Below are 12,914 nucleotides of genomic sequence, written 5' to 3'. Positions count from 1 at the left end.
CAATGGAACTTTGAAACTGAGCCCAAATAATTCGCAACCATTTCTAATCTCATTAGGCCTCTATAACCACAATAGGCCCAAATTATTATTGTTTTTATTTTTTATTAGTTTTTGTTTTTTACCATCTCTGTTTCAAATAATACAACGATTTGTGTGAGTATAAAAATGTCTTATTGTTGTTCTCCTCAAAAAAAAAAAAAAGGTCTTATTTTTGTAAATAATTTGAAACATAAATCTTAACCTGATTTCCATAGTTGGCCCAATTCTCATTTCCTTAGCAAAAAACTAAGTTTAAATTATTAAAAAAATTCACTTTTAAAATACTTAGGGATCGATATAGGTGATGCAGCAGAGATGCAAGCAAAACATATCTAAAAAGAATGAGATATAAGCTAAACACTAATTCTTACACAAAACAGAACCCTTGCACTATTTTGATTATGTCTCTAAAAAATGATATTTGATTTGAATTACGACATTAAAACGCCACAACTTTTATTATAGATTTTATAAAACATATAAACCATATGTTTTATATAGTTTTTGTACTAAATTCAAACCCATGGTCCGATGAACTTATAAACATTATCCTTAATATTGAACAAGTAAATTCCATCACGAGTAGCATTCCAGATACAATGACGACCACCACAACGTCCATCGACAAATTTGATGCTATCCACAAATGCTATAAATTGTACCTCACCATGAAAAGGCCAATTCAAGTTACATTCGTAGTGTATAGATACAAAATAAGCAGACTTAAAAGTCCAACTATATTTAGTTTTTGGAGTAATTGGAGAAACCCCAAGATCTTTGGTTTTTGCACCATATTTTGTACAATGAACATTAAGATCAGAAGTTATTCCATTCTCAATTTCCACCGTATAATCAACCGAAAATGCACCCCAACCCATAACAAATGATTGATCGATCACCATCGAGAACAATATTAGAACTAATACACTTTTCAACATTGTTTTTGAAATGGTTGATTAAAGTTTCTTTGAGGTTTTCAAAATGATATTTTTCCCAACAAATTTTAGGAATGGTACATGCATTAACATTGATTTTAGCACTATTTGTAGTATTAACAATTAATTATCAAAACAAGCCAATAAATAGTGGTTAGATTAATTCAAACATATATCAAAAGCAATCATGCATATATGGTAGATAATCATGGGGGATTATATATGAATTGATCACTATTATTTGTAACATTAACAATAATATACAGTTGTATCCCTAATAGGATATCAAGATTTTATTTTAAATTAGCATGATTTCCTTCCATATATGCTTCTATAATATTTAATTCTATTAATGTATTATTTAAAAAAGCTCATAAATACAAGAAAATATAAAAAAGGAATATAAAGTTTATTATTACCTTGATAAACAAAATTTAATAATTAAGTGGCAACGCTGTAAATAAATCAATCGTTTGTTATTAAAATGGCCCCACATGTGTTGATACAATTGTTATGGAAACGTTGTGATAAAGCCTAGTTCACTTCACCTTATTTTTGCTGAACATAAATTATTTTTACTACGTTGAAATTATTTTTGCTGAAATTAAATCATTTTACTGAACTGAAATTAATTTTACTGAATTGAAATTATTTTTGTTGAATTGAAATTATTTTTACTGAATTTCTATTACATTTCTTCTTTAAATTTACTGATTTTTACTAAACTGGAATTATTTTTGCTGAACTGAACCTATTTTTACTGAACTGGAATTATTTTTACTGAATATTACTCCCTCCTTCCTTTAATACAAAGCATCCTTCTCTTTATTATATGAGTAATAAATGCTAGAAAGAGGCTTTGTATTAAGGGATGGAGGGAGTATTTTTTTAAGGTGAAGTAAACAGGGCATAAGTGAGCATATTTGTTGGTTTATTTACGAATTTGTTATTTGATAAACAAAGTTGTGACTTCCTCCATAAATACACACTTCGGTTGACTTTTCATTTTTAGCCCCTTTTTTTGTTCTACTTACTTTACTTATCATATTTTTAGCATATACTTCTTACCATCTTACCCTTTAAATCCCATAATAATTATATAATTTAATTTTTCTCTCTTACTTTAATTCATTTTCCTTATAGAAATCCACCTTTTTATATCTTCTTTCTTATTCTTTCTTAAGGCCTACTGTTCTTATTGACTGAACTGAGCTAAACTGAATTGAACTTATTAGATCTAAACTGAACTGAATTGAACTAAACTTATTAGAGCAGAACTGAACTGAACTTATTAGAGCTGAACTGAACTGAACTTATTAGAGCTGAACTGAACTGAACTGAAACTAATCTGATGAGAATACGCCCTTACTTTATCTTACACACATTCACATTTTTCAATATTTCGTAAAATGCGAATCAATATTAACCAAGTAGAACATAAAAGAATAAAGGCAATGTAGGCGTCGTTTGAACTTTGAAGTGCGCCTACGTTAAGCATGTGTGAATATGTTTGGCACTCATAGGAAGTGGGAATTGACATATACAATTAGGGACAAATAATTTAGGGAGCCGCCAACAAGTTTTTAAGGAACTTGTAAACCGTTCACGGATCATAAAAAACAACCACGATAAAGGGACAACGAAAGGTAACAACGATTGACCCGTGAAGGTTACATCTCATTCATAATCCATGAGATTACTAACTCCATATGGTTCGGAACCACGAAATTAAAGGAGGATCGGGGATGATGGTACGAAGTGAGTCATGGAGTCACATTCGCCCGTATTGGTCTCTACTTGATTCTTATAGTGAAAAGTATTCCTGTGATCTCAAAGGCATACAAACAAAATATTCAATTTGTTCCAAACTAACATTAGGCTAAATTGGTTGAATATTAATGCAATACATAATTCTAAAATATCGTGATCACTTCAATTAACAACTAGATTAAAGAGGAACCTAAAACGGTCGTTCAAATTATCTTATTAGGCGTGATTTTCAATTACATATTTCCTTTAAACATGCGATATGGTGATCATAAATATAATAAAATCAACATTAATATTGGAAGCAATTCAACAATAATCCAACAATTAATATATGACAAGCATAATAATCGTTAGAAAAATAATAGAAATAAAAGGAACATGATTCCTTACTTTGATTGTGTTTGCTTGCAACTATAAAATAATAAACGCATTAGTAACTTCAAGGAAATCAATAAAACAATAATTGAAATTAAATTAAATAGAGTTGATTTGGGGCCAAACCCTCAAACAGTTCTACCTTTTACGCCTTGGTTTAAGGATGGAACCTCGGGTAAAGTATGGACTCCTTGAAGTGCTTAGGGGAAGTAGTGTGAGATAATAAGGTTAGCTAGTGTTTAGGCTAGAGCATAGAAGAGAGAATAGAGATTACTTGATGCCCCGAATTGCATAAATGAGGGTCGTATTTATAGAGGAAATGAGTAGAGGAAACACACGAAACCCTAAAAAGATAAAAACCCTAATTTGGGGCACCATGACACGGCATGTTTGCCGCGACACGGTAACTAATTGTCGTGACACGGTGTATATTACCGTGACGCGGGACACTATTTGCCCTAAAATGATTCAGATAGATAAAACACGTGAAATAAGGTACGCGGAGAAAACACGGGGAAATCCCGTGTCACGACATGTGTATCGTGACACGGCAAAGAATGCCGCAACGTGGAAATTTCGACCGTCGCACAGCACTTGGCACCATGTCACGGTGCAGAGGATTTCCTAATTTGCCTCCAAATCATTTTTAACCTAATTACGCTCAACATTTTTAAGTGTCGTTTCATAATTTTGGGCTATTTAGGTTTATTATTCATTGATCGGGCTCAATTAATAAATAATATGAAATAGATTAAAAAGGTTCGGGCCAAAATACGAATTGGATTATGCTTTGACTAAACATTAGGACAGATTCGTTGACTATTTTGTGAACTGATTTTGACCGAACAAGATTTTTCATCATTAAGTTTGGTTTCGGGGAGACATTTTTAGGTCTCTACAGGTATCATAATGGGGAAAAAAAATATAAAAGTATATATGGAAGGAAATCATGATGATATAATAGATAATCATGATTGAATTTTGCTGATATCATATCTTGTCTCCCCAAAATATACTAATGATTGAATACATACAACTTGTTTAATTTGGTTTAATCTGATATTGATTCAAAAATATATCAATGGACCTTTAAAACCAAGTTTAAATAGGGAAGTATAATTTTCCCAAACTATACATGCATTAGAGCTGAAATGAACTGAATTGAACTGAGCTGAATTGAACTTATTAGAGGTGAACTGAACTGAATTTATTTGAGCTGAACTGAACTAAAATGAATATTTATAAGAGAAGGAAATTAGGAGTTGAACTAAACTGAACTGAACTAAACTAAACTAAACTAAACTTATTAGAGCTGAATTGAACTGAACTGAAAATAATCGTATGAGAACAAACCCTAATTTAATACATTTTGACTAATATACATTGCTGGATGGTTTGATCAAGATCAATGTTTTATTTATATTTATTGTTGACAACTATTCTTCTTGTAGTATTTTTTTTTTCTTTTTTTAAGGGTACATTCTTTTCATATCTGTACACTTTTAAAATATATATTTGAGAAACAGTCCTTCATCTAATCTTCTCTGATACTCAATTAACCTTTTCGTTGCTACATTCAAATTTAATTATCCCTTATCGGTTAGCTCCTTAGCCTTAATTATGTAGAACCGAGTACATTATTAGCGGTTTTATACTAGTAGAAATTTAGAAAATATCAAACCTTAAAATTGAGCTTACATATACAAAATTGTGAGAAATACATAATTGTTTTTAAACCGAATTACGGGTCTATTCTCATTGATTGAAATGAGATGAACTGAACTAAACTGAATTGAAATGAATATTTTATAAGAGAAGGAAATTAAGAGCTAAATTGAACTAAACTATTAGAGTCGAAATGAAAATAATCGTATGAGAACATGCCCTATGTATATAAGAAAATTAGTTTGCATTTTAGCATTATCTAGCAAAATTGCTCATAGAAAAATGGAAAATTGTTCTAAAAAAAGTGGAAAATGACATGGGCTTTTAAGAAAACAGTGATAATAGGGTCCACTACCACTGCAGAATTTAACTTCTCCCTTTCTCGGCCCATAAAATTGATGACGCAACTACAGTAAATTAATAAACACTTAAAAAAAAAAACATTTTCTCACTAATTTCGTAAATAAAATAAATAAATTAAAAAAAAAAAAAAAAACACAATTCAGTGTTGAGTACACTTAAAAGAGTGGGGGATGATGGTGGAGCTTGCTACCCAATCAGATTCTCTCTCCTCACAATTTCTCGCCGTATTTTAGAGATTCTCTTTTCTGCTTCCGTCAATTTCATTTCATTTCTTCCCCAATTTTTTAGGGTTTTCGATTTTTTCTTCTTCCAATCTAACCCTAAAATTCTCTTTTCTATTGTCCTAATTTTTCCGCCGATTTTTTTGGGAATTGTGACGTTTCTCACAATGTGGTTTACCTTCTCCAATTTCACTCACTGAAGTTTGATCTCATCATCAGGTATGAAATTCCAGAATTCTGATTTAATCGCTTACGTTGTTTTTAGCGATGATTAAAATTTTTAATTTTTTCTGAAATTTAGAATTTATTTAGGGATTAAACATTATCGCTTCTGCAATTCGCTACTTTAATGTTTAAAATTTCGATAATTTTTTTTTTAAAAAAAAAAAAACAGTCAGTCTTATTAAATGAGTATAAATTGAATGTTTCTGAAATTTGATTTTATCTCATCTGCAAATTTTTTATTACAATTTTTTTTTTCTTAATTTTGGGTTTTTTTGATGAAAAAAAAAAGCCAAGGAGGTGTTTTTCTGTACTGTATTGCAATTTAATTTTAAAAAAAATATTTTCAATATTTTTAATAAAAAATTGATGGGTTTTGATTGTACTTTTGGAGATGAAAAAATAAAGTAGAAATGAAAACAAAAAAAATTAGAGAAAAGGCGGCACTTGTGAGAATCTCCACTGATGAAATAAACTTGCTTTTTTTTTTTTCATTTATTTTTCACACCTAACAGTAGCTATTAATATGGTACTATATATCCCCACTTTATATTATATTTTTATTATATAACTAGGTACTGTTTTTCTTGCTCATTGATTTTCAGTGTTGTTGTTGGGGTTTCTGTTAAAAAAATAAGAGGAGAGAGAAAGTTATGGGAACCTGTGAAGAAATCAGTTCATCTATTGAAATCCAGAATGAAATTAAATTAGGGATTTCTCCAAGTGGGACCCACTGGGATGAACAAGTTACTGAGGAAGAGCTTCTTGCACAGCAGTTTGAGAGTGTAGTTTTGCAAGGAAATGGGGTTGATGTGAAGATTGAAGGTGGAGAAAATGAACAAGATGAAGAAGAGGGGAAATTACATTTATACCCTTTGAGGTCTTATGCTGCTGATTGCACCTTTTATCTGAAGACGGGTACTTGCAAATTTGGACAAAATTGTAGATTTAATCACCCTCCCGAGAAGGGTTTTAAGGTATATTAGATTTGGGGTTTTTTGTTTCGGGTTTCGATTATTCGTTTTTATGATGTTGATTTCTTTTGTTATGTTGTTTTTAGGTTGCTCTGGACCAGGAGAAAGGAATTGAGGAGAACAATGGAACATTTGTTGATCCTGGGAAGATTGATTGCAAGGTTGTTGCTTTTTATATACATTATTTTAAGAATGCTTAGTATTTTATTATCCCGTAGATTTCGTTTAGAATAAAAAAGATGTTTAATTTGACTTTGACCTCTTACCATGTGTTCTTGATAGGAGAAGTTTTGTTCATGATTTGTTTAAGTATGCTTGAATGTTTTTATTTTTTGCATAAACTTTATCAATTGTTATGTTATAATAGTTGCATTGCCAGAGCAACTACTCTAACTAAGTATTATCCGGAGTTAAGTTGTGGGGCCTACAGTTCGCTTAAAATAATGTTTCTAGGAAAATTGTCTGAAAGCGAACCTCTTAATGTCTGTTTTTGGGAAATGTTTTTTTTTTGGGGAGTAATTTAAGATTGTTAGTAATGTTAATGTCATAAGCAAGCTGGTATTTTCAAGGAATATATAGTTTGTGTATGAGCTTGTGCGTATGTGTTTGTTTAGGGGAGACCCTGAGACAAATTATAGTGAAGTTTTAAGACAAAAGCAATGTTGTTTAGCACTATGATACAGGTCAATTCTATTCTTCGAGGGTTTGAGCTCTTGGTTATGGTTTGTCATTCTGCATAATAATGACCTTTTGTATTCATTTTCTTAATTATTATGATATGTGACTTTCAAAAGTGCAATTTGAGGAACTATAGGCTTCTTTACTCCTGCATTCTTCCTTTATCCTCTTTAAAGTTCCTTTTTTGTATTAATTCTTTCCGGAGCATTTAAACCCATGTTAGATTTACACTCTTCTCAAATCTATATCCTTATAGGGTAGATAATGAAAGAGAAAAGAGGTTAAAAAAAATGTCGAGTGACTATCCATATAATCTCAACAACTTGTGTTAGGTCCTTGAAACTTAGACATAGATATGGATGTTGGATACTTTGTTCTGGACACTACTTGGCAAGTTTAATACTTCCTCGGCTCCCCTAATATTGCAATAATTACCATTTTAGGTAGTTGTACAAATGTTGCAACATTATTATATTTGCAAAAGCTTTCCCTTTATCTCTCTCCTCATCACGTGGCCCCTATATTTATGTATCTCTATCTTTCTCCTCATCTTAAATTCTGTGTCTTGCCCTTGTTGCAATATTAGATAAGCAGAGAAAGTATGTTTTTGGTGTATACCTTTTCTATGAAAACAATATATACGTCATGGTTAGAGTGTCTTTGTTTTGTGAAACTATTTTTAAGATACATATATATTACCTAAATTCTTATATGAAGCACATTACAGATAGGAATTAGTGGAGGTTTTTTGCTAGAATTTCATTGAAGAAGAATGAGTAACTGTGTAAGTGTTTTTATTTTTAGATTAAGTAATAATGTAGTTGATGCAGTCAATTTACGATATCTTTACGCTTTAAGGCTGGACTAACTGGCTCTTGTGCAACAGAGTAATCCTCTAAATAATTAGATTTAACCTATCAATTATTAAAATCGCTAGTTTCTATTGGATAATTTAATTATTTGGATATAAATTGCTGGCTTTATACAGTCATACTAGATTGATTATTTATTAATTATTTAACATGCTTGCACTAGAAATTGCATGCTCAATAAAGCAATTTGTAAAAGTATCATCATTATTAGTGATATTGCATCCAAACCTGGAACTGGTGACTGCCTGACTGCTTGGGTAAGCAAAGAAGATGCAAATTTGAGAAATGTTATTTGACTATAGTCCATTGATGTAAAATGTATAACTAGACCTAAAGCAGTACCTTAGAGTAGATGTTATTTGAGTTTGTTATTACTCCTGTATTAATTAGGGGATTTATGTTCCTTTTATGGATAAGGAAACTTTTTATCCTTTACTGCGAAATGCACAAACCTAAAGCACCTTAGACTAGATGTGGTTTGAGTTTGTTATTACTCCGTATTAATTAGGGAATTTATGTTCCTTTTGTGGATAAGGAAACTATTTTATCCTTTACTGCAGAAATGCACAAACCTATAGCAATTGTTATCGTAAATTTTATTTTCTTATGTCCAGTTTCTCAATATAGTGCATAATAAATCACGTGTTGTAATTGTTTTCTTGACAATCACATCACTCTGAAGATGAGGCTACTGTTTTTCCCTCTAATGCAAGCATAGGTATCCCTATATGAATGTCAGTCTTGATCTTATCTGTTGAGGTTTTGATTTCGCAATCACGCCCCTTTAATTAGCAATGTTCTGAGTACTTGATGTAATAAAGCTATGTTATGCTACCTTTGATGCATTGTTCTTTAGATATTGTTTCACTATATCTTTTATTTTGTTATTATTATTTAATATAATATATATGTTTTTTATATAGTATTTCCGGACACCGGGAGGATGCAAATATGGAGATGCTTGCAGATATAATCACTCTGCACAGAAAGTTGAGAACGAAGGTCCAGAGCTTAATTTTCTAGGTTTACCAGTTAGACCGGTAAGACTATATTCTTGTTGCTATTTGGATTCCAAGTTTGCTTCCTGTGTTAAGCAATGTATACACTGCTCAGAGACTTTTAACTAAACCTCACAAACTGAGAAATTAATGGCCTTTTTTTTCCCCCCTTATAATTTACCTTAGTCGGAGCAAGAGTGCACCTTTTACTTGCGTACTGGCTCCTGTGGCTATGGAGTTAATTGCAGATTCCATCATCCTGATCCTATTGCTTCGAAAGAATCTGAGGCCAGAAACTCCTTGGGTAATGGTGTATATGCAAGAGGTGGCAACAATTTTTCAGGAATGTATGTTGGTGATCCATTGCAAACTTCTGGGGTAGCACGGGGTATCCCAGACTTGGCAAATGGCCTAAGCTCAATGAATGGTTTGCCTTATGCTGGAATGAGCTCTTATCACCAAGCATTGCCTCAAAATGCTCGTTGGAACCAAGATCAGGTGCAATCTTCTTGACCTTTCTCACATATTTTAGGCATATGAGTATTTTAAAAAATCTCTTTAACTTCTCTATGAAAGCATGGCACATCTCTTTGTTCTTAATGTACTTCAAGTATTTCACATTTGTACCAACATCTTTTACATGTTTTGATAATTAATCTTAAAACTTTGCTTTTGCAAACTGCTGAGAGGTGAAATGTATACTCAAATTTGCCCGACTACAGTCTTCTTCTCACCTCTGTTAGCTAGTCCCTGTACTTCTGTCATAGGATGCATATATGGAGTGTTCACTTCTCTCTCTCTCTCTCTCTCTCTCTCTCTTTTTTTTGGTTGTTTAAAATTAGAATATAAATCTTTGCACCATTTTTTTGATTTAAAATTACTTGGAGGCTTATTGTTTATGTTCTTTTCTGATGAGTTTAAATACTCATAATTTTTGACACTGAAATATTATGGAATACTCCGTGATTGTTCTTTTTTTATTGTGGAATAATAGAAATGCTTGAGGCCAATGTTCATTGTTATGGAGTAACATTTTCAATTCTTTGACTTCTGAAATACAATGGACTTGATTAACATGGCTTATATAATTTTCTGATCCTTTTCTTCCTAACATGAAATAATAGGTAGTTATTAACTTATTATGTATCAAGGTAAGGTTAAATCGGAAATAGTTTCTTTATCACCACATTAGGTAAGTGTTCTGCATTAATTATTACTTCTTACCTTGCCTACGGCGGTTTTCTTTGATAGTGAAACTTACCATATATTTTAAGATCTTCTGAGAAAGTGCAACTTTTCACCACACATGTGCTTTCTTTGGAGATAGGTAATGATGGCCACACATATCCTACCTCTGTCAGACCTAAATTACTTGTGATGAAACTCACGAAAGCCTCTTTACCCCCAAATTTTGATGGGCTAAGGCCCAATCACCATTAGGTCAACCCCACATGACCACATTACACCACCACAAAGGAATTTGAGTATTGGGGTTTTGACTCCTTAGTCTTTTCCCTCGAGGATATGGTTTCTTCTGTATCACGTTTATGCGCATCCTTTTTTTCCCTCTTGGTTTTCTTTTTAGGGCTGTAACTGATTTGAGTTTTTGTCATTTTGCTTCCATACTTGCTTTCAACTGAAAAAAAAAACATTATTATTGTATGGTGCTCAATTTCTTGCCAGGACACCCTCTGCTTTGGTAGTTAGTACAAACTGCAATGATTGCTGGATAGCATACAGCTACAGTAATTAAGCTACTGAGGATCAAATTGTTTTAAACACAAGATTACTGTGTTTCCTTTGTCTTATTTTGTGTTTTGAAGTTCTTAGTGATCCTGGCTTGCATTTCAATGCAAGTACTTTTTAATTTTTATTGTCTGAAGAGTGAATTAGTGGCAAATACTCTCTTGTTAGGCCAAGTAGCTTTTCATTAATTTTCGTCTACTTTTTTCTGGCCCAGGTCAACCTTTCTCTGTCAGCAAAAAAGACTCCTCTTCCGCATCAAATTGTAAACAACCTCTCTAAGAAAGCAGATCCTACAACACATTATGAGCACTTACTACAGTCGGAAGAGTTTCCTTTACGACCAGGGCAACCTGATTGTGATTTTTTCATGAAAACTGGAGACTGCAAATACAGAGCTGCTTGCAGGTATAACCATCCAGTAAGTCAGGACTCTAAGCTACGTCTGCCGCTGCTTTCCTCAAAAGGCCTCTACTCTAAATCTGTATGTCTTACTGTTTCCTTCTATACAAATATAGCTGGCTACTGTAACTTTCTTAACTTTGATACTAGATCATTGTGTCTAGTTTGCTAATGAAATTGTAATTGGTTTTTGTAGAAAAACCCTGAGCTTTCTAATTTGAATCCTGGCAATCCAAGGAAAAACGGAACATCTCATCAGCAGCAGCAGCAAATGCAGAATGGACAGTACCCAGAACGGCCTGGACAGCCAGAGTGTGAATTCTTCATGAAAACTGGCAATTGTAAATTTAAATCTGCGTGTAGATACCACCATCCAAGGGACCGAATGTCTACATCATCTCCGTGTGCTCTCAATGAGTCAGGCCTTCCTCTAAGACCTGTATGTACCCTAACTTTAACGATTATTTCTCAACATATTGCTACCTGGTGGCTTTTTTGACAGCTTCTGTTGTTGAAATGGAACTCTTAAGTGTAGATCTTTGTGCAGATATCTTTTCATAGTAGTCAATTGTATGATTGTATCAATATGTTATCAAATCTCCTTCATTAGTTCATTTTTTTCACTTAATACGTATATGTAATATCGCTCACAATTGCTTTAACTTTTGCCATCATCAGGGTAGCAAAGTTTGCCGGAACTATGAGCTGCAAGGTACATGCAAGTATGGCCGAAATTGTCTGTTTCATCATCCCGATAACAGCTCGCCTGCAATTTCAGCTGCTCTCATTCCTCCAGTTGCTGATCAAGATCACAGCTCACCCAACCCTGAAGTTGCTACTAATTTGGAATCTCCAGCCGGTGACAACGTCGAGTCAGATTGGGGTGATGGCTGGGTAATGTGATGATCTCCAATGAGCAAAACTTTGTTTTTTTGGCAACATTGCTGGCATCACTATCAAGAAAGGATGCCGTCTTCAGATTTTGCAAAGTTGCACCTACATACTTGTTAACTTGAGGAATTTGACAACTTTTTGTGGTTGCTGAATGCATAGTTGCATACCCCTATCAGCAAACAATTTATTTATATATACTGATCCCATCTATACAGATAACTGTTAATCGATGTTACATGCTTTTAAGATTTGCTGAATCAGAGTATAGTGGTGAAAATACTTCAGTTTACTCATTTCACTTTCGTCTTTTGTCAGTCGTTACAGGTTGTACTGGTCAATATTATATACCCGTAGTTGAATATGGGATGCAAGGTAAAATCAATAGGTAGATTAGAAAGAAATCTGGCTGACTTGTGATCTTGAATTGTGTGTAGATTGGCTGCTGGTCATTTTAACTCTTAACTATATAAGTATGTTCGTCGGTGTTTCATGTCATCCTGAATATAATCACTTCTTTCAAAAACAAGCTAATGTCTGCCCGATGATGAATGTAATATATCAAGCAAATAATTTGTTACCATTAATTTCGAGTTAGTTATGGACCGAGGAAGTGCTGTGTTCTGTTTTCTGAATATGAGTTCGTACTACAGTTGTAAAAAAAATTGTTCATTCTCCTGGGTAGTGGGTAACAAGACTATCATCCCAACATCGTCTCCCATTCAGCTAACTCCACCGGCCCGTTGCTCTCTGTAAGGATCGAACT

The 12,914-nt window shown here is 32.9% G+C and overlaps 2 protein-coding genes across 2 annotated transcripts; one reads left to right on the top strand and one right to left on the bottom strand.

The window, feature by feature from the left end:
- Positions 1–554: 554 nt before the first annotated feature.
- LOC145627639 (S-protein homolog 1-like) lies at positions 555–941 on the bottom strand. The gene has a single exon (XM_081680003.1). It carries the CDS (start codon positions 939–941, stop codon positions 555–557), a length of 387 nt encoding a protein of 128 aa, XP_081536129.1.
- A 4,319-nt stretch (positions 942–5,260) lies between these two features.
- LOC145628898 (zinc finger CCCH domain-containing protein 43-like) lies at positions 5,261–12,440 on the top strand. Its single transcript, XM_081681330.1, has 8 exons — positions 5,261–5,587; positions 6,196–6,567; positions 6,651–6,725; positions 9,038–9,154; positions 9,299–9,610; positions 11,073–11,339; positions 11,454–11,696; positions 11,936–12,440. Exons 2-8 carry the CDS (start codon positions 6,244–6,246, stop codon positions 12,158–12,160), a joined length of 1,563 nt encoding a protein of 520 aa, XP_081537456.1. The 5' UTR covers positions 5,261–5,587; positions 6,196–6,243; the 3' UTR covers positions 12,161–12,440.
- Positions 12,441–12,914: the final 474 nt, after the last annotated feature.

The sequence above is a fragment of the Chenopodium album genome, chromosome 4, assembly GCF_948465745.1.
Source record: "Chenopodium album chromosome 4, dcCheAlbu1.1, whole genome shotgun sequence".
NCBI classification, from domain to species: Eukaryota; Viridiplantae; Streptophyta; class Magnoliopsida; order Caryophyllales; family Amaranthaceae; genus Chenopodium; species Chenopodium album.
Note: the sequence above shows the minus strand (reverse complement) of the source record. Positions and strands in the feature narration are given on the sequence as shown.